The sequence below is a fragment of the Muntiacus reevesi genome, chromosome 8 (genome assembly GCF_963930625.1).
Source record: "Muntiacus reevesi chromosome 8, mMunRee1.1, whole genome shotgun sequence".
Classification (NCBI taxonomy): Eukaryota; Metazoa; Chordata; class Mammalia; order Artiodactyla; family Cervidae; genus Muntiacus; species Muntiacus reevesi.
Genome location: NC_089256.1, coordinates 44,414,369 through 44,437,485, shown reverse-complemented (window position 1 = coordinate 44,437,485; position 23,117 = coordinate 44,414,369). Strand labels below are relative to the sequence as shown.

Here is a 23,117-nt window from a genome sequence, read left to right as displayed (position 1 = left end):
TATATTACAGAATTGATTGTGTATGTCAAACCATTCTTGAATTTCAAACATAATTTCCCAGTTGATCATGGTGAGTGATCCTTTTAATGTGTTGCTGCATTTAGTTTACTAGTATTACATTGTGAACTTCTGTATCTATATTCAACAAGGATATTGGTCTGTAATCTTTTCTTGTAGTGTCTTTACTAGGTTTTTGTATCAGAGTAATGTCGGCCTCACAAAATGAGTTTAGGAGTATTCCCTCTCTTTAATTATTTTTTGGAAGGGTTTGAGTAGGATTTGTGTTAATTAAAATGTTTGGTAGAAATCACTAGTTAAATCATCTGGTCCCAGTCTTTTCTGTGTTGGGAGGTTTTTTGATTACTGATTCACTATCCTTACTCATTATTATTCTGTTTAGATTTTCTACTTCATTATTCAGTCTTGGTAGGTCATATGTTTAAAGGAATATAACCATTTCTTCTAGACCATCCATTTTGTTGGCACATACTTGTTGACAGCAGTCTCATTATCATTTGCATTTCTGTGGTATCAGTTATAAGGTTTTCTCTTTCAATACTGGTTTTAGAAATGTCTTCTCTCTTATTGTACTCTAGCTAAATATTTGTCTATTTTGTTTAATTTATTAAAAGAACCAGTTCTTAGTTTCACTGATCTTTTCTATTGTTTTCCTGGCCTCTACTTCATTTCTTTCTTCTCTTATCTTTGTTATTTCCTTCTTTCTGCTAACTTTCGGCTTAGTTTGTTCTTCTATTTCCAGTTCCTTAAAGTGTAAAGGGAAGTTTTTAAGATTGGCCTCATTTTGTAATGTAGGCATTATCACTACAAACTTCCCTCTTACAACTGCTTTTGAAAACTTCCTTAGGTTTTGATAAATTGTGTTTCCAATTTCATTTGTTTCAAAATATTGCTTGATTTCTCTATCAACTTCTTTGACCCACTGGCTGTTCAAGATCATGTTGTTTAATCTCCACATATCTGAATTTTCTGGTTTTCCTTCTGTTATTGATTTTTAGTTTCATGCTGTTATGGTCAGAAGAGATACTTGGTATGATTTCCAACTTCTTCTTACATTTGCTAAGATGTATTTTGTGATCTATCGTGTGACTTACCCTAACGTATGTATGTTCCACGTGCACTAAAGAAGATTGTGTATTCTGTTCCTATTGGATGGAATAATATGTCTGTTAGACATATACAGTCTAAAGTGTCTTTCAGGTTCATTATTTGTGCACTGATCTTCTGTCTGGATGATTTATTCCTTGCTAAAAGTTAAGTCCCCTACTACAATTGCATTGCCGTCTATTTCTCCACATGTATTAACAGCTGCTTAATATACTTATCTGCTCCAATCAGTATATGTATGTCTATAAATATTATATCCTCCTAATGAATCCCTTTATCATTATATAATGAATTATTTATCTTTTGTTACAGTGTTTGACTTAAAGTATATTTTCCAATACAAGTATAGCTACCCTTGTTCTTTTCTGGTTTCCATTTTCTTGAAATATCTTTTTCCATCCCTTCACTTACAACCTGTTAGTGCCTTTAGTGCATGTTATTTAAAAGTAGATTTACATTAATTGTAAATGTATATTAAAAACCACTAAAAAGTTTTCTGAAGAAGTATAACTGATATGCTAGGAGAAGAGAAAAACTGAAATATAAAAAGTCCAATTAAAACCACATAAGGTACAAAAGGGGGAGAAAAGAAAAGAAAGAATAAGTGCAATGTATAGAAAACAGTTACAAATATGAGAGCTATTAATTGAACTATTTGATAATTACATGTAAATGTCTGTTGACAAATTAAAAGATAGAGATTTTTTTAAATAGATAAGAAAAAAAAATCAACAATATGTTAGTGAAACAAAAACTCTAAAAGTTCTGATACAGTGATCCACTTCTGGGTGTTTATCCAAAGAAAATGAAAACACTAATTCAAAAAGATATACATACCTCAAGGCTCATAGCTATATTACATACAATAGCCAAGATATGGAAGTAACCTAAGTGTCCAACAACAGATGAGTGAATAAAGTTGTGGGAGATATGCAAAATGGAGTATTAGCCAGTCATATAAAGAATAAAATGTTGTCTTTTATAATAACATGGATGTACCTGGAGAGTATCATACATAGTGAAATAAGTCAGACAGAGAAAGACAAATACTGTATGTTTTCACTTAAATGTGAAAAGAGAAAAATATAACATGCTACCACTAGTCAAAAGAAAGTTAAAGAGCTAAATGGCTATATTAACTTTAGACAAAGCAGACATCAAAATAATAAATGTTATCAGGGATAAAGTTGGGCATAAAATAATGATAAAAGGGTCAATTCTCCAAGAAGATGTAACAAATCTTAGTGTATATACACCTAACAATATACATTAAAATACATGAGAAAAAAACTGATAGAAATGCAGAAACAAAGAGAAGAATTTATTAATATAGTTGGAGACTCCAACATCAGGCAGAAAGTCAGTTAGAAAATTAGTTGAAGGCTCCAACACCCAGGCAAAAAGTCAGAATACAGGTGACCAGAACAACAGTAGCAACCAACTTGATCTAATTGACATTTATATATTACTCCAACTAAAAATAACAAAATATATTGTTTAGGCTCACATGAAATATTTACTCAGGCAAACACATTCTGAAATAAAACACACACTAGCAAATTATTAACATAGGAATTACATTAAGTGAATTTTCAAAACATGATGGAACTAAACTAGAAATCAAATACAGAAAGATACCTGGGAAATTCCTACCCACTTAGAGATAAATATCTAAATAAAGCATGATTCATAGAAGTCTCAAGAAAATATCTATATATTTTAACTAAGTTGAAAGCAAAACTAATCAAAATTTATAGGATACAGTAAAAGCAGTGCTAACAGGAAAATTTATAGCACTAAGTGAATGTTTTAGAAAATAAAACAAGCATATAGTTACCAAAGGGGAAAGGTGGAAGGGAGGAATAAATTATAAGTTCAGGATTAACATATATACACTATTATATATGAAACAGATAATCAACAAGAATCTATTGTATTTCACAAGGAACTATATTTAATACTGTGTAATAACCTATATGCAAAAAGGATGTAAAAAATGGATATATGTATGTATATATATAATTGAACCACTTTACTGTACACCTAAAACAAATTGTAAGTCAACTATAAAATAAAAACTATAAAATGAAATAAATATATAATAATTTAAAATGTAAGTTAAATTTAAAGAAAGAGTTCTAAAACCAATAATCTAACATGATACCTTAGGAAATAAGAGAAAGGAGAACAATTTAAAACTAAAACAAGACTAATAAAATAAATAGTAAAAATCAGAGCAAAAGTAAAAAAAGAAGAGAGAGAGAGAAAATTAACAAAACCAAAAGCATGCTCTTTGAAAAGATTAATAAAATTGACAAGCCTCTAGCCAGCCTAACCAAGAGCAAAAGAGAGAAAACACAATTGCCAATGTTAGAAAAGAGAGGATCATCATGTTAATTCCATGGATATTATAAGGATCATTACAGAATACTATGAAAAGTGTTCTGTCTACAAGTTTGATAACCTATATGAAATGGTCTAACTACTTTAAAGAACACAAATTACTAAAACTCACACACAAAAAAGTAGATAATCTGAATAAGTTTTGGGAGGTTGAGATACTGAATAATATCCTCAAACTGAGAAGGAACTTTAAGACTGAAAAATGAAGGAGGCATCTCTATAAAGTGCAATCACGAAGTTTATAGGGGGTGCCTTACACAAAGGCAGGATTGGGAAGACAATTGCAGCTGCACTACAACGAGGTGAAAGGGGTACAGAGAGATGTAAAAGGGCCAAAGATAAACACAGAATCTGATTACTAAGTGAGACTCATGTCCACACAAATAGGAATCAGGGTTTCTTCCCAACCTAGCAGGGTCTCATGACCATTAAGCATCTTTATCAGCAAAAGGCATTCTTTCAGCTTTTGTAACAGATGAAGGTAAGGTAAAAGTTGATATCTGGTTTGGGCATATTTCTTGGGAGTAAGCTAAAGCTCAGTCCCACAGAAAGAGGTGGGATTAGTACCTGAGGCCTAAGAGGGAGCTGACAAAATGGAATCAGTGTTGTCCAGTCACACAGTAGGGTTACACCTATTAAAGAAACTGAATAAATTAATAATCTTTCAAAAAGAAAAAAAAGGAAGAACGCACAAGGCCCAGGTGGGTTCATTAGTGAATTCCACTAAACACTTACTAGTGAATTCCACTAAACACTTAAGGAAAAAAAAAAACAAAAAACAAAAAACAAACCAGTTATCTGTAGTCTCTTCCAGAAAATAGAAGCATAGGCAACACTTTCAAACTGTCTGAGGCTAAGATTAGCTAATACAAAAACCAAAGACATCACAAGAAAGGAAAACTACAGACCAATGACTCTCACGAACATACATGGAAAAATCTTCAACAAGATATTAACCAATCAAAATTTTCAAATGTATAAAAATAATTCTACACTATAACTCCATGTTGGTTTAAAACTCAACATTCAGAAAACAAAGATCACGGCATCTGGTCCCATCATTTCATGGCAAATTGATGGGGAAACAGTGATAGACTTTATTTTGGGGGGCTTCAAAATCACTGCAGATGGTAACTGCAGCCATGAAATTAAAAGACGCTTACTCCTTGGAAGAAAAGTTATAACCAACCTAGATAGCATATTAAAAAGCAGAGACATTACTTTGCCAACAAAGGTCCATCTAGTCAAGGCTATGGTTTTTCCAGTGGTCATGTGTGGATGTGAGAGTTGAACTATAAAGAAAGCTGAGCACTGAAAAATTGATGCTTTTGAACTGTAGTGTTGGACTCTTGAGAGTAGGTTGGACTGCAAGAAGATCCAACCAGTCCGTCCTAAAGGAAATCAGTCCTGATTATTCATTGGAAGGACTGATGCTGAAGCTGAAACTCCAATACTTTGACCACCTCATGAGAAGAACTGACTCATTGGAAAAGACCCTGATGCTGAGAAACATTGAAGGTGGGAGGAGAAGGGGACAACAGAGGATGAGATGATTGGATGGCATCACTGACTCAATGGTCATGAGTTTGAGTAAACTCCAGGAATTGGTGATGGACAGGGAGGCCTGACGTGCTGCAGTCCATGGCATCACAAGGAGCGGGACACAAGTGAGAGCGACTGAACTGACTGACTGACTGATAACTCCATGTGTTTTATTTTAGGTATGTAAGACTGTTTCAATATTTGAAAATCAATTAACATAATTAATTATATCACCCATCTAAAGAAGAAAAATCATTATCAATCGATGTAGCAAAACACTTGAAAAACTGCAGCCCTCATTCATAACAAAATGAAACCAAAACTTTATTCCCTTTCTTGTCCTCTCTGACTTCAATTCTGTGCTAACTGAATACTAGTCAACCAGAGTCAAATGACTAAAATTTCTATTGTCGATAACATCATTAATGAACTAAAACAGCTACCACAGATATCATCATCAATGTACAAATTCATTTTGTTTCTCCAGGGCAAGATGAACTAACAGAACCCTGAGCCATAGACTACCTGCCTGAGAATCATAAACCAGAGACATCCTGACTCCTGAAACTATAGGAAAATATAGGAAGAACATTTTTTTACATAAATCACAGCAATAATTTTTTCAATCCATCTCCTAGAGTAATGGAAATAAAGACAAAAATAAACATATGGGACCTAATTAAATTCAAAAGGTTTTGCACAGCAAAGGAAACCATAAACAAAAAGAGGAGTCACAGGATGAGAGAAAATATTTGCAAATTAAATGACTGACAAGGAGTTAATCTCCAAAATCTACAAACAGCTCCAGCAAACAACCCAATCAAAAAATAGGCAGACGACCTAAACAGATATTTCTCCGAAGAAGACATACAGATGGCCAAGAAGCACATGAGAAGATGATCAACACTACTAATTATCAGAGAAATACAAATCAAAACCATAATGAGATATCACAACACACTAGTCAGAATGGCCATCATCAAAAAGTCTACAAACAATTTTTCATAGAACTAGAACAAATAATTTCACAATTTGTATGGAAATACAAAAAGCCTCAAATAGCCAAAGCAATCATGAGAAAGAAGGATGGAACTGGAAGAATCAACCTGCCTGACTTCAGGCTATACTACAAAACTACAGTCATCAAGACAGTATGGTACTGACACAAAGACAGAAATATAGATCAATGGAACAGAATAGAAAGCTGAGAGATAAATCCATGCACCTATGGACACCTTATCTTTGACAAAGGAGGCAAGAGCATACAATGGCGAAAAGACACTCTCTTTAACAAGTGGTGCTGGGAAAACTGGTCAACCACTTGTAAAAGAATGAAACTAGAACACTTTCTAACACCATACACAAAAATAAACTCAAAATGGATAGAAAAATCTAAACATAAGACCAGAAACTATAAAACTACTAGAGGAAAACATAGGGAAAACACTCCGACATAAATCACAGCAGGATCCTCTATGACCCACCTCCCAGAATATTGGAAATAAAAGCAAAAATAAACAAAAGGGACCTAATGAAACTTAAAAGCTTTTGCACAGCAAAGGAAACTATAAGCAAAGTGAAAAGACAGCCTTCAGAATGGGAGAAATAATAGCAAATGAAGCAACTGACAAAGGACTAATCTCAAAAATATACAAGCAACTCCTGCAGCTCAATTCCAGAAAAATAAATGACCCAATTAAAAAATGGGCCAAAGAACTAAACAGACATTTCTCCAAAGAAGACATACAGATGGCTAACAAACACATGAAAAGATGCTCAACATCACTCATTATCAGAGAAATGCAAACCAAAACCATATTGAGGTACCATTACATGCCAGTCAGAATGGCTGCTATCCAAAAGTCTACAAGCAATAAATGCTGGAGAGGGTGTGGAGAAAAGGGAACCCTCTTACACTGTTGGTGGGGATGCAAACTAGTACAGCCACTATGGAGAACAGTGTGGAGATTCTTTAAAAAACTGGAAATAGAACTGCCATATGACCCAGCAATCCCACTCCTGGGCATACACACCAAGGAAACCAGATCTGAAAGAGACACATGTACCTCAATGTTCATTGCAACACTGTTTATAATAGCCAGGACATGGAAGCAACCTAGACGTCCATCAGCAGATGAATGGATAAGAAAGCTGTGGTACATATACACAATGGAATATTACTCAGCTATTAAAAGAATACATTTGAATCAGTTCTAATGAGGTGGATGAAACTGGAGCCTATTATACAGAGTGAAGTAACCCAGAAAAAAAAAAAATCAATACAGTATACTGATGGATATATATGGAATTTAGAAAGATGGTAACAGTAACCCTATATGCGAGACAGCAAAAGAGACACAGATATATAGAACAGGCTTTTGGACTCTGTGGGAGAAGGCGAGGGTGGAATGATTTCAGACAATAGCATTGAAACATGTATACTACCATATGTGAAACAGATTGCCACTCCAGGTTTGTTGCATGAGACAGGGTGCTCAGGGCTGGTGCACTGGGATGACCCTGAGGGATGGGATGGGGAGGGAAGGGGGAGAGGGGTTCAGGATGGGGGACACATGTACACCCATGGCTGATTCACGTCAATGTATGGCAAAACCACTACGATATTGTAAAGTAAGTAGCCTCCTGTTAAATAAATTTTTTTAATAAATAAATAAATAAGTTACAAACAATAACTAAATGCTGGAGAGGGTGTGGAAAAAAGTGAAAGCCATGGTTTGAAAGGATAGATGAACCCCCAATGTTCACTGCAGCACTGTTTACAATATCCAAGACATGGAAGCAACCTAAATGTCTATCTATAGAGGAATGGAAAAAGAAATGTGTTGTGGTACATAAATACAATGGAATTAAAATGATCGAAATAATGTAATTTTTGCAGCAACATGGATGGACCTGGAGAGTATAATAATACGTGAAGTAAGTCAGAGAAAGATAAATATCATATGATATCACTTATATATGGAGTCTAAAAAAATGATATAAACAAACTTATTTACACAAAAGAAACAGACTCACAGACTTAGAAAACAAACTTATGACTACAAAGGGGATAGGTGGTGGGGGAGGGACAAATTGGAAGTCTTTGACTGATATACACACTCTATTTTGTTTAAAATAGATAACCAACAAGGATCTATTGTATAGTACAGGGAACTCTTCTCAGTAATTTTTAACAGCCTAAATGGGAAGAGAGTATGAAAAAGAATACACACACACACATATGTATAACTGAATCACTTTGCTGTACACCTGAAAATAACACATTAATCAACTATACCCTAATATAAAATAAAAATTTTAAACAAGAACATGTAGATATACACACACGCACACACACAGTGGAATATTACTCAGTCACAAAAGAATGAAATATTGTCATTTACAGCAACATGGAAGGCCCTAGAGAATATCATACTAAATGAAGTCAAACAAAGAAAAATACTATATACTACTTATATGTGAAATATAAAAAAATAATCCAAATGAATCTATTTACAAAGCAGAAACAGAATCACAGACATAGAAAACCAACTATGGTTACCAAAGGGGACGTGGAGGGATAGGCTAGGAGCATGGGGTTAATGAATACACACTACTACATACAAAACAGATTAGTAACAAGGATCTATTGTATAACTCAGGAAACAATATTCAATAGCTTATCTCATTCCCCTATAATGAAAAATGATCTGACAAAAAAAAATATATGTATATAACTGAATCACTTTTCTGTACACCTGAAGAAAACACAATATTGTAAATTAGCTTTACCTTGATTTAAAAGGAAGAAAAAAAGAATGAAAGACAGGAAATCACTACAGATACTACTGTTAAGGCAAATAAATTAAAAAATTTTGATGAACAGGACAAATTTCTTCAAAAAGGTAAAAAAGAATATCTGAATATTCCTAAACCTACTAAAGAAATGAACATGCCATTTTAAATCTTACCTCAGAGAAAACCCAGGTTCAGATGCTTTATTGGTGAATTTCTTTTCTCAAATCTTAAAGAAGAAATAACACCAAGCTTTCACAAGTATTGATAGAATATAGAAAAGAGGAAACATTTCCCCATTCATTCTATAAGATGAAAATAACTATGATATGAGAACCTAGCAGAGAACTCAAAGAAAGAAAATTTCTATGCTAAGCTCTTGTTAACATAGTATTAAACTCTTAAACAACTTATTAACAAAACATTAGCAAATGGAGCACATATAATAATGCTAATATATCACAAAAGTTATATTTATTCTGGGAATACAAGAGTCATTTAATATGCAAAAAATCAAGTGATGTCATTTACCACATTAACAGATTTTTAAAAAGAAAAAATAACATGATCACAATAGATGCATAAGAACATGATAAAATTCAGCATTCACTCATAATTTTAAAAAATATATCCTTATAAAAATTAGGAGCAAAAGAAACTTCTTGATAACAAAGAGTATCTATTTAAAAACCTACAGCAAATATATACTAAATAATGAAATAATAAACATTGTCCTTGAATTTCTTATTCAATATTGTACTGGAAGCCGATGATGAACAGATTCCAATGCTGTCCCCATGATCACCACTTCCTGATATCCTTGCCTTTGCATAAATCCACTTCCCCTTCAGTGTGTACAGGACCTGTGATTTGCTTTTAATCAGTTGAATATGGCAAGAGTCATGAGATATCACTTTCATGACTAAATTACATGTGACTGTAACATTTATCTTATCAGAAGACTCTCTTTGTTACTGGCTCTGAAGAAGGAAGCTGCTAGGTTGTCAGCTGGCTTATGGAGAAAGACATATGGCAAGCAACTGACAGTGGTTTCTGGTCAACAGCCAGCAAAAGCTAAGGCCTTCAATCTACCAACTTCCTAGGGAACAGAATGCTGCCAATAACCAAATAAGTTTGGTTTAGATCACTTCCCAATCAAACCTCAGATGAGGCCACAGCCCTGAAAGTCATGTTAACTGTAGTTTTGTGTCCTGATACAGAAACTCATCTAGGCCACTCCTAGTTTCCAGACACAAAAACTCTGAGATAAGAAAGGCATGCTGTTTTAAGCCACTGAGTTTGTGATAATATTGTCACATAACAGTAAATAACTAATACAAGGTCTTAACCCCAGTACAATAATAAAAATAAATATAAGTACATATAAAACTATAAAGAAGAAAATAAAACTGTTATTATTTGAAGATGACTGTGTACCTAGGAAAGTCTACAGGAAGCTATTAGAATTATTAATTTAATTTAAGCAAAGGCACTAGATACAAGGTCAAACATATAAAATGAATTATATTTCCAGGGACTTCCAGTTCAAGATGGCAGAGTAGAAGGACATGTGCTCATATCCTCCTGCAAGAACACCAAAATCACAACCAGCTCTTGAACAACCATTGACAGGAGAATGTTGGAACCCACCAAAAAAGATATCCCATGTCCAAAAACAAAGAAGCCACAGAAAGACGGTAGGAGGTGCACAATCAGGATAAAATAAAATCTCATACCTGCCAGGTGGGTAACCCACAAATTGGAGAACAGTAATACCAAAGAATCTCTCCCACTGTTGTGAAGGTTCTGAACCCCACATCAGGCTTCCCAGCCTGGGCCTCCAACAAAGGGACTGTGAATCCCCAGGGAATCCGACCTTGAAGGCCAGCAGTATTTGCTTATAGGACTTCCGAAGGACTGAGGGAAACAGAGACTCCAATCTTAGAAGGCACAAACACAATCTTGCATGCACCAAGACCCAGAGGAAAGCAGCAGTGACCCCACAGAAGACTGAACCAAAACTATCTGCTAATGTTGGATGGTCTCCTGTGGAGGTGTGGGTCAGCAGGGGCTTACCACAGGGACAGGGGCAGCAGTCTGGGAAGGTCCCCCTTAGAGTAAACCCTCTTGGAGGTCGCCATTAACCTGACCATAGACAGAGGGCTGTGTTGCCTCAGGCCAAACAACTAACAGGCAGGGATCACAACAATTATCAGCAGATAATTGGATAAAGCTTTACTGAGCAAGGCCCTGCCCACCAGAGCAAAGAAGTGAAGTGAAATAACTCAGTCGTGTCCGACTCTTTGCGACCCCATGAACTGTTGCCTAGGAGGATCCTCAGTTCATGGGATTTTCCAGGCAAGAATACTGGAGTGGGTTGCCATTAGCAAGACCCAGTTTTTCCCACCACCAGTCCCTCCCGTGAGGAAGCTTACAAAAGCCTCTTAGCCTCCTCCATCAGAGGGCAGACAGAAGAAGCAAGAAATACCACAGTCCCACAGTGGCTAGAACAAAAAGCACATTACAAAAAGTAAATCAGGATGAAAAAGCAGAAAGTTATGTCCCAGATGAAGGAACAAGATAAAACCCCAGAAAAACAACTAAATGAAGTGGAGATAGGCAACCTTCCAGGAAAAGAATTCAGAATAACGATAGTGAAGATGATCCAAGATCTAGGAAAAATAATGGAGATCCAATAAATGTTTACCAAAGACAGGAAAGAACTAAAGAACAAACAGAGATGAGTAATACACTAGAAGGAATCAATAGCAGAATAATTGCAGCAGAAGATCGGATAAATGACCTTGAGGACAGAATGGTGGAAATCACTGCCACAGAACAGAATATAGAAAAAAGAATAAATTATATTTCTATATTCTAACAAAAATAATACAGAAAATGACATATATAATTTAATCATCATGTACAACTTACATTAGATATACTATCATTTTATCATTATGTACAATTTTCAATAGTATTTAAAATTATCAAATACTTATAACTAAACACAACAAAAATGTAGAAGATCTCTAAAGAGAAGACTATAAATGTTATTTAGAGAAATCAAAGAATACCTAAGTAAGTGGTGGGATATAATAAATACCATGTTCAATTCCCTGTCTGTGATTCTTCCAAAGAATCAATGTCATCATTGTCAACAACAATCAAACAATACTGCCATTCTACATCATCAAGGCAATGTCAATTCTCCCCAAACTGACCTACAGCTTCAAGATGTTTCTAATAAAAATCTCAGGAAATGTGTTTGTGGAATATGACAAGCAATTTCTAAAAGTTAAATGGAAATACAAAAATATAACCAGGATATATTAAAGTATTATGGTTAACCAAATCAAAGAATACCCATTAAATTGAATACTACATAACAATGAAAATAATAAACTACAGCTACATGCAATGTGAGTGAAACTTCCAAATATAATGTTGAGCAAAAGATGCCAAATACAAACAATTGTATATGTATAATTTCATTTCTATAAATGTCAAAAACAACAGTTTTTGAAATCAAAATAGTGTTTGTTACATTTGAGGGTTAGGTAATAATTATTTAACACAGAGGGATTTCTGTGGTTTTAGTAATTTTCTCTTTCTTGAACTGTGTGTTACTTTTGAGGCATACAATTAATATTTACACAGTCTTGACGGTTTGGTAATATTTGCATACATACACAAGAAAAGAATAAGGAAACATTTTATGTGTTGATAAGGAATGGTCTTGAGAATATATAGAGAGAAAACAAGGTACAAAACTGTTTGCATGTTACAACCTGTATAACAGAAATGTGTGATACTTTCATATTTGTCTATAAATACAAAAAATAGAAAATTATGTTACATATACATTTGCTTATAAGTAAGAAGAAAGATCCTTCACTGTACATGTGTTTTTTATCTTTGAATGTCTAACCAGGCAAATATGTTAATAACTTAAGAAAAATTTTAAAGAGAAATAGTCCATATTATCTCTATAAAGCAATATAGTTTTTAAAATTTGGGTTATAAATAGTTCCTAAAGCCAACACTGATGGGTCAAGTTTGCTAGAGATTTCATAAATAAGGTTCTTAACAAAATACTTCTTCCTGGAAATTTAACTAATATTACTTAGAAATGTTTTGATGATATTAATTATCAGAATACCACAGATAGAAAAAGAATAAATTGGTATAATAAGTACAAATACTTTATGATCTGCATATCATAGTCTCCCTGTTGAAGTTTACTTGAAAACCATATAAAATAATTCTAGGCTTTACCCAATGTTACACAATTTCATGATCAGTGATAGTAATGACTGCTAATATGCCTTAAAAGGTGAATGCTTGATTTTATTCATTTTTCAGATCATACATCACAGAAATAAAAAGTTATTCTTCCATATTTAGGTGTATAAAGTCAGATATGAGAGGACCCAAGGATCACCAACAATTTAAGCCTGGTTGCCACCTTCAAAAATTATAAAACCAAAGATTGAAGGTGCTCTATTTAAAAAAAAAAAAAACACTAAAATTTACAAACTATGTAAACTAAATATGTATATATGTATATTACATAAGCATAAGGATATGAAAGAATGTTGCCCAACATTCCAGTCATACAAGGATTAAGGTGCAACAACTCACTGCAAGTACACCCAGAGGGTAATTCAGGGGAGAGAAAAACAGGATGGAGCATTCTGTTTTGGATATATGGCCCAAAGACAGTTAAGATTCATATCTAAGAAAGAATTTCAATGGTTCCAGATTCTTACATCTTCCCATACATAGAGAAGCACTTACATCATTAACTTAAGATGTCTTCTCTTTTTGATTAGCAATAATCTTTTATGCCTGACTCTATGTTTCTTCCAGTGAAAAAAATTAATATAAATACTGGTTCCTCAGTACCTTTTTTGCAACAGTTCCTCAAAGCTATCTGAGAGGCTATCTTCCAGGCCATATAGTTCCCAATAAGACCCTCAATAAAACTTCACTCACAACTCTCACACTGTATATCTGTCTTTCAGCTGACAGGTATATAGAAATTTATATAGTTAAATGGCCTATTTAGGAGGGCTTAGTGTTCCCAAAAATGCTTGTTTAAATTCTCCTTTGTTGACTTAAGCCTTGCCTTCACCATACATTTAAGGATTTTTATTCTCTCCACAATAAATAGTGATATTAATGATTATTCTCAATGTTAACATAATTTATCTCTCAAAATGATAAATATCATGTTTTTGTAAGCATTAAAATAGGCAACCCCAGATAGTTACATGTAAAAGAATGAAATTACACTTCTTATCACTATACACAAAGACAAACTCAAAATGGATTAAACATCTAAATTCAAGGTCAGACACTATAAAGGTCTTAGAGGAAAACACAGGCAGAACACCTTCAACATAAATTGCAGCAAGACCTTTTTTGAACCACTGTCTAGAGTAATGAAAATAAAAACAAAGAAATGGGACCTAATTAAACTTAAAAGCTTTTGCATGGCAAAAGAAGCCATAAACAAAACAAAAAGACAGCCCTCAAAATGGGAGAAAATATTTGCCAATGAAGCAACCAACAAGGGATTAATCTCCAAAATATATAAACAGCTCATGTAGCTCAATATAAAAAAAATAATAACCGAATGAAAAATTGCACAGATCTAAATAGACATTTCTCCAAAGAAGACATAGAGATGGCCGACAAATACATAAAAAGATGCTCAACATTACTAATTATTAAGATTAGAGAAAAGCAAATCAAAACTACAATGAGCTATCATCTCACAGTGATCAAAATGGCCATCACCAAAAAGTCACAAATAATAAATGCTGAGAGAATGTGGAGAAAAGGGAACTGTTGGTGGGAATGTAAATCAGTACAGCCACTACAGAGAACAGTATGGATGGTCCTCAAAAATCTACAAACAAAACTGCCATATGACCCAGCTATCCCACTTCTGAGCATACAACCCAGAGAAAACCATAATTCAAAAAGATAAATCATGCACTTTTCTTTGTGCTGGTATCACTCTCACGAACATGGTGAACGTTCCAAAAACCCGCCGGACTTTCTGTAAGAAGTGTGGGAAGCACCAGCCCCACAAAGTGACACAGTACACGAAGGGCAGGGATTCTTTATATACCCAGGGAAAGCGGCGTTATGACAGGAAGCAGAGTGGCTATGGTGGGCAGACTAAGCCGATTTTCCGGAAAAAGGCTAAAACTACAAAGAAGATTGTACTGAGGCTTGAATGCGCTGAGCCCAACTGTAGATCGAAGAGAATGCTGGCTATTAAGAGATGCAAGCATTTTGAGTTGGGAGGCGATAAGAAGAGAAAGAGCCAAGTGATCCAATTTTGAGCTTCATATTTTGTTTTATTATGAAGACAATAAAAGTTTGAGATCGTTTACTTCCTTTAGTTTCAGTTGGTTCTTTTGGAAGGGAAATAAAAATGCCATCAATAAAATCCTCTTTGTGAAAAAAAAAAAAAAAGATACATGCACCCCAATGTTCATTGCAGCACTATTTACAATAGCCAGGAAACAGAAGCAACCTAAAAGTTCATCAATAGAAGACTGGATAAAGAAAATGTGGTACACATAGACACTGGACTGTTACTTAGCCATGAAATGGAACTAAATAGTGCCATTTGCAGAGACGTGGATAGATCTGGAGATTGTCATACAGAGTGAAGTAAATCAGAAGAAAAACAAATATCACATAAAATCACTTACATGTGGAATCTAGAAAATAGTATAGATAAACTCATTTGCAAAGCAGAAATAGAGAGACATACGTAGAGAACCAACTTAGGGATACCAAGGTGAAGGGGTGTTGCGATGAATTGGGCGTTTGGGACTGACATATACACACTACTATGTATAAAATAGATAACTAATGAGAACCTACTGTTTAGCAAAGGGAACTCTACTCAATGCTTTGTGGTGACCTAAATGGGAAGGAAATCTAAAAAAGGAGGGATATATGTATACATATAACAGATTCACTTCGATTTACAGCAGAAACTAACACAACATTGGTAAAGCAACTATATTCCAACAAAAGTTAATTAAAAATATAGGTAATCCCTACAAAGTTCCCAGTGTTTAAATTTGTCCAAAATCTGTCAGCTTGCTTTTATATTGCTACCAGTTAAATACACCTCAGTTGAGTTAATAAAATTATAATCGGAAAACATCATTAATCATTTCTTCTCCCCAAAATGGCTTTAAAAGGAACCAGAACATTTCCTTCAACAATCCAGTTGTAAGGGGAAAAAAACTTATTCTGCTTATCTACACAAAACTGTAGGGCCAGATTTACTCAAAATATTGACAAACAAAAAATGCTACAAGCAGAGAAAGAGATAAAATCAATATGGCAATACCTGAGTAGGTACTATTTTTAGTAGTAAAGATACAAGGAAACATATAACAACTCTTGACTGATCTTTCAGTTTTTCATATCATGAAATTTCTGCTACATTACTTATTTTAAAATTTAAGATAAAATAAACCAATATTAGATCGAATATGAAGGAAGAAGTTCTACCTAGTTTTAGCAAATAGCTAAAACACAAATTTTCTCCACTCAAAAAAATAGTGGATATAATAAAAACTTTCATTGATGCTGAATTCCAAAATACTGTGGATATAATACTTATGAATATTACTCAGAACATTGAAGGTTAAGTAATATGCAAATGAGAAGAAAAAGTTCCAAGTAGAAAAATGAGTGTCTATATAGATGCCATTCTTTCTTTTCATCAAACCTATAAAAACACATTTACTTCATTAAGCTCTGCCTACATGGTGATGACTCCATATGAACTATAACCATTCAACAAAATAAAATAAGTACTTTCTTGAGCTCTCAGCAGTGACTGTCTCTATTATCTACCTACCTCAGTTGTGACTAGTACTTGCTAATTTGTGTAAATTTACCTCTCAGAGATTTCTTTCTCTTTCATTAATATCAAATTTTCCTGTGCTAGCCCTTCATAATCACTGCAAAAAGCCTGACAGCTTCCCAAATAATAAAAAAAAAATCAAGTCATTTGATAGTTAAATAACAGAGATGGTTAATAAAATACAAATTTTACTTCATCTTGAGATGGATTATCAGCTAAGTAGATGTCTGTGATATTCTAGTTCTGGTTGAAACAAACACTAGAAACATTAAAATTTTGTACAGTTACAAATAAAAATCTAATAATTCTTCCATATCCATTCTAATAATTGTTCCATATCTGTTAATTTTTTTCCAATTATTATTTCACTCTAAAGTGGAAGAATTTGAATTCTGATCAATTAATCATCTCTGAAAATGTTAATCTTGAATGTATAATGTTGCTCAACAGTTAGTACCAACAATTTTGGATGTCTAAAATCTCTGCTCATATTTTTTAAGGTTAAAAAAAAAAAAATTTAAGCAAAAAAGTGAAAGTGTAGAAGGTAACTTCCAAGATCAAAAAGTGTAGAAAAACATTCAGTATTTACTTGCTTTTAAATTTTAGGACTGAGTTTTCAGCACCCTGGCCCAAGAAAGAGAATGTATCAATTGTCGAAGTTCTGGTTTACAGAGAAGAGAAGAATGCTAGGAGTTCTCCACTAGAAGATGATTGAATCTTTATCAGTGAATTTTCTATGTAAATAAACTATTATAAAAGCAAGCATAAATATTATTTAGAGCTATTAAAATTATTTTAAAACTTTTTTCAAAAATTAACCTGAATCCTGTTCAGCAAATCATTTTCTTATACATTAAGAAATTGTGTAACTCTTACATTCTTACCGTTCTCTGTTAAATTTGAGAGAATGAAGAATAGCTGGCTTTTTTTGTCTAAGGTTCCACAAATGAAGTGTATCATCTGAACTTGCACTGACCAAAGCACCCTGGAACAAAATGAAGACAAAATGAGTGATTTACTTATGTTTTTTGTGAAGCAAAACCTAAACTAATGTACTGAATTTTTCAGTGCTCTTTAAGTTATTTGTATTTATATAATGTAGAAATACAAGAAAGTACAATGAACATACTTCAGTCAGGAAGCCTAAGAATGCTAAAAGTAGAAGGAGGTAAACTACCATATATGGATTGGTGAGAATGATTAGCTCAAGGAATATGCACTTATCAATAGAGGGATTATTATTATTATTATAAGCATCATTGTAACTATTAAAGATTTCTTATATTTTCTTTGTGAAAAACTATTCTTTTTTATTTCTACTATTTATATATATATCATGTAGCTCTACAGAGAAGTAAATATCCAATTCAGTTTTAAAACTGCAATCTAATCACATAAAAATTCACCATTTCTAAAAATTTTCTATACAGTTGAGATGTACATATTCTTCCTAAAAAGTTTATACTTGATATAATTTAATTTGTCTTCACAGTTCAAGAAGATTCATCTGTGACAAAAGAAAACATCTGTAGTAAAGGTAAACATTTTTCCAACAAGAATTCAGTATAACTACAAAAATAATAAGAGCCTTTTTATACAAAGCCTCCAAATACAAATGAATCCTACTTCAAATATTAAAAATAGGATGGGTCTACCTATTAGTATGGCAGACACAACATGGGCAGAAAACTAGCTGCCATGTGCGACTTCTTACACATATATTTAAACTACTTACTTCAGAGTTAACTAAGATCATCTTAAAACTATGTCAGAACTTTTCCCATTATGAATTTCCCAGCAAAAAATGTCAATGCTTGCCCTATGTCAGAGCCTGAAGCTACACTAGAGTACTGAGTGTGTTCTGTAAAACTGATCTTGCACAATCATGGCAGTCCTGAGATATCTAAAATTCTTCTTATATTTTTCAAAGTACTCTTACAAGTAAGCTTTCATAGTTTATTAACTCAACCACAGATATCAAAATGATTAGCCCATGTAAATGCTAGAAAGAGCTATACTGAAATTCCTAGAATTTATTTCTTCTTTAGGAATTAATGAATATAGGAATCTAAATGACACTTCCATAACAATTCCTAAGACAAACAGATGCTCATGTATCATGATGGTTCTCTTGACACTATTCAATATGTAACTATGATTTTAGTCTCAGAGAAAAATAGCTTTTAAAACAACAATCATAACAGAGTATAACCATTAAAATGTTTTAAAATGTAATTTGCATATTTGTACATAAATATGTAAATTACACATATTCAAAAAGGTATACATTGATACATACATTTTTAACATGATCTCACAGGTAATTACACTCCATGCAATAAAATGAATCCTACACACACCTTGAGGATTTTTGTATTTGTATGCTTGCTTTATTTGTAAGCTGTTCTCAAATACTTTACATATTCAAACTAGAAAATTATTAGGATTTCTTAGAAGTACTTGATGAGCTACAATTTTTCTGAATTATAGAGCAGTGACTTCATTTCTCCAGAAGGCAGAAACTCATTTGGGACAAGGTGACGATAGACCATGATATACAAAATGAATAAAACATAATATCATTTCATGATACATAAAATTAATAAAATGTAGCTCATGCTATACAAAACATATATACTATGCCAAAGGCAATGAAAGTAAAATAAACCAGCAGATGTTTAATAATATCTTAGTGTAATAGATGAATATATAATATAGGAAGGAAGTCAGTATTAATAATGTTATGATAAAACTAGGAGATAACAGCATTTAAGGGAAGTAAACAGAACATTTGAATGTAATAGTGCCAGCAGAGACATAACACCCATCAGCAGGGTGTCTAGGACTCATTTACAAAAACAAATCTATAAGAAGCACTGCTAATGAAGACCTGTGAAGATTAAAAATTGAATAAAAACACATGTCATGAGGTCAGAGGCTGGGAAGTTTGGGAAAAGGTACAGAAATTGAATTTAAAGGCAGATCAAGGTGAGTAGTTGAGGATAGACAACATAAACACTGGCAGGCTTGTCAGTTTTGAAGGCATGTCTTTATTTATTCTTAGTTATGTAACAGCACAGAGGCAAATTTAAGGCCTTGAAGACAATTCTCAGAGGACAGGACACAGAGAAAATCACCTGGAAACAATTTACGATTACCAGTAAACATCTATACAGAAGCCCTGAAAGACTGAGATCTTTCAACTAGGAGCTGCAAAGTTGTTGCTGTTCAGTCACTCAGTCGTGTCTGACTCTTTGCGACCCCGTGGGCTGCTGCGCACCAGGCTTCCCTGTCCTTCACCATCTCCTAGAGTTTGCTCTGGGAGCTACAGTGTATCACTGAGATTTCAAAAAGGCTGTCACTCTAGATACTAATGACTAGCTATTACAATAAAATATTTTAAAAAATCTTTTCCCTGCTCTTCTTTATTTCCCTCTCTCATTTTGGTACCCCATAGCAAATATGCCTACCACATGAAATATGCTGGGTCTGTCAATAAGAAGAATCTCAGAGCCTTTTGAAAAAGATTTTTGAGTCAAGAAAAGTAAAATGTGGACATGTCTCAGTATCATAAATTTTTCATATTTCAGGTATCACTGATACAAAGTTATATGAAATATTTTACCCATGCTTATGAGTAAAAATTCTTAGAAATTTATATGTATATAATTTATATATATATAAATATATATGCAAATACATAGAGCTGTCAAATAAAAGATCATCATTCATGCCATAAGAAAATGACCAATGATACCTCATGTTTTTCTCTCAACATACTGACCAATTTGCTAAGTGCTCAAATTTGGTATGGCATAAACTCTTAAAACATTTTTGTATTTACTGACTCACGTAACATAAAAGAGTTCTAGAATACTAAAGGATCCATTGTAAAAATATGAGTCAAGAAGGCCTTAAGCAACCTTCAACTACACTTTCTGAGCTTTACAAACTTCGTCTTTAGGGAGTTCCTCATCACCATAGGTCTATAAAAATAGGAATAGGGTAGGCAGCCAATTGTCAAAATAGCTATGCACTCATATACCAACAAATGATTATAAAGATACAAACAAAGACATTCAAATTATAAAACTGAAAAGATTATTTAATGGAAGATAAAGACAAAACATGAAAAGTAACACTAGATGATTAAACAAATTGGTGAAAGGAGAGTGTAGAGTGAAAGTTTAATGGTCAGTATAGCAATCAAAGGATTTTAGTAATTTTTTAAAAACCACTTAAACAATTAATCTATAAATTATGCTACATAATCACAATAACAGGATCTTTTGGTAATACAAATTTTTTCCTTTAAAATTTAATAAATTAACAAATACAGGAGTGCAGTTTTTAATGAACAATGTCACTATGAATAATATTTCATATGTATATATCTTTAAGCATGTAGAAAAATATTAAAACAATTACACAATGTGTGTGTGAGATATAAATATTCAAGAAGATCCTTACCTCATTGATCAAGAATTGGAGTTGCAGGACAGCCGCACCACTTTCATGTTGACAATAACAATCAACACCAGGTCTTCCAAGTCTAAAATAATAAAAGTCAAGGATTCTAACATTTTAATTAGCATCAATATTAATGTGCAAAGAAAAAAAACTAACCTACTTAGCAACCAACATTTGGCTTATTATTTACCTTTATTTTTGTAAATAAAGGGTTGAAAAATCATGGCCTTAGTTAATGAAAATTACATTATACAGCATTGTTTGCCAGGAAAATGGCTGAATAAGATGTCCCTCACACATCAACCCCCCTCAACAACAATAATTTTGCATCTGCATGTACAGACCAAAGTGCATTCTCAGGAACTTCAGGATCCAGGTTGGAGGTTATGAAGGTGCAGTCCATTTTCTCCACTGAGGAGATAGAACTGCCTCTAGGCAGCTGACTCACTGACTGTGGTCTCAGCTATAGAAACAGAAATAGCTCTGTTCCTCTGAGAATTCAGCTACAATCCCATTTGGCTCTGGGTCTGTCACCAGCAAATCCCGTATGTCAAGAGATCCAGAGGAGTCACATTCATCCATGTATCAGGTTAACAGGCATAATAAAGAACTTGTTCCTGGCTGTAGACCAGGAAGTGGGCTTTGAACCAGCTCCAGCTCACTCCACCTTTGGAGGAGAGCCCCTGGAAATAAGGTATAGTTCATTAGACTATTGATTCTGAAACGGCCCCCTAACAGAACTCCAGCAGGTCTCAGCCACAGTTTAGGAACAATCTTGCTGGCATAGGAACCCCTTAGGAAACATGCTTGTCTGGGCCCTCTAAGATCCTAAAAAGGATTTATACTCAGCTCAAGACCCCTCACTGCCACAGTATGCTAGAATTTCTGCTGGCACAAAGATTAGACAGAAGATACTCCTGTCTCTGCCCCTTGGAGTTTCTGAAAAAGCCCTATATATGACTCTAGCTTCCTCATATCCATAGTCTGCCAGTCTACAACAATCCTGAATGACCAGTGTCCCAGTGGGAAACACTGCTACTTGGAGATCTGAAAGGACCCTACACTGAATTCCAGTCCCTCCCAACAGCAGTCTGTGAACAGTCCTCCTACCAAATATACTCAACAGTTGGACAGACTCCTGTCTATACTCTCAGAAATTCTGAGAGGGCCCAATACACCATAAATTCTCCTAGCACAAGGACCTGTTGGCTGAGAACCCATGTATGGACCCTAAAGCGGACTCTTGTCCCAGTTCTACCCTACTGAACAAGGTATTACAGGCAGTCACATCCACCCAGGGACCAGAAGGGATCTATCCATACCAGCCCAAGACCCAGTAACATGCCCACAAGTCATAGATGCCAATGTAGACCCAGCAAAAACTGCCTCCCATGCATGCTTCACAACAGCAATTACGGATGCAATCCTATCAGCTCAGGAAACAGACAGGAGGTTCTTATCTCAAGAAACCAGTTTGTAAAGATTGGAAAGGTGTTTGCTTCCACAAATGCACAGACACCAATATAAGGCTACACAGACAACAGAGAATTATGCAAATGTGACACCATCAAAGGAAAGTAATAGAGGTCTAATAACTGGTTCCAAAGAAATGGAGATTTATGATCTGCCTGACAAAGAATGTAAAATAATCATCTTAAACTGTATGCAATGCAAGAAAACACAGAGAGACAATTGAACAAAATCAGGAAAACAAAATGCATTTAAAAAAAGAAATGGAGAGAGATCAAAATGGTGGAGTAGAAGACACTGAGCTCACCTCCTCCTATTGAATACATCAAAAATAGATCTACATGTGAGGCTTGCTAAAAATAAACTAGAGACTGGCAGAAAGGCTCTTTTACAACCAAGGGTG

At 34.0% G+C, this 23,117-nt stretch overlaps 2 protein-coding genes across 3 annotated transcripts in view; one reads left to right on the top strand and one right to left on the bottom strand.

Annotated features, from left to right (window-relative positions):
- The window catches only part of STXBP5L (syntaxin binding protein 5L), a 336,789-nt gene that overhangs the window by 244,009 nt on the left and 69,663 nt on the right, over nucleotides 1-23,117 (bottom strand). For both annotated transcript variants that reach the window (XM_065942856.1, XM_065942857.1), the window contains exons 3-4: nucleotides 21,245-21,326; nucleotides 17,659-17,759 (exon numbers count right to left, since the gene is read on the bottom strand). In XM_065942856.1, the coding sequence (XP_065798928.1) occupies nucleotides 17,659-17,759; nucleotides 21,245-21,326 (183 nt within the window). The remainder of the gene's footprint in view (nucleotides 1-17,658; nucleotides 17,760-21,244; nucleotides 21,327-23,117) is intronic.
- LOC136173496 (large ribosomal subunit protein eL42-like) lies at nucleotides 14,892-15,310 on the top strand. Its single transcript, XM_065943171.1, has one exon. The coding sequence runs from the start codon at nucleotides 14,904-14,906 to the stop codon at nucleotides 15,222-15,224; it is 321 nt and encodes a 106-aa protein (XP_065799243.1). The 5' UTR covers nucleotides 14,892-14,903; the 3' UTR covers nucleotides 15,225-15,310.

Coding starts and splice junctions, on each gene's coding strand:
- LOC136173496 (XM_065943171.1), top strand. CDS start 14,904: ATGGTGAACGTTCCAAAAACCCGCCGGACTTTCTGTAAGAAGTGTGGG.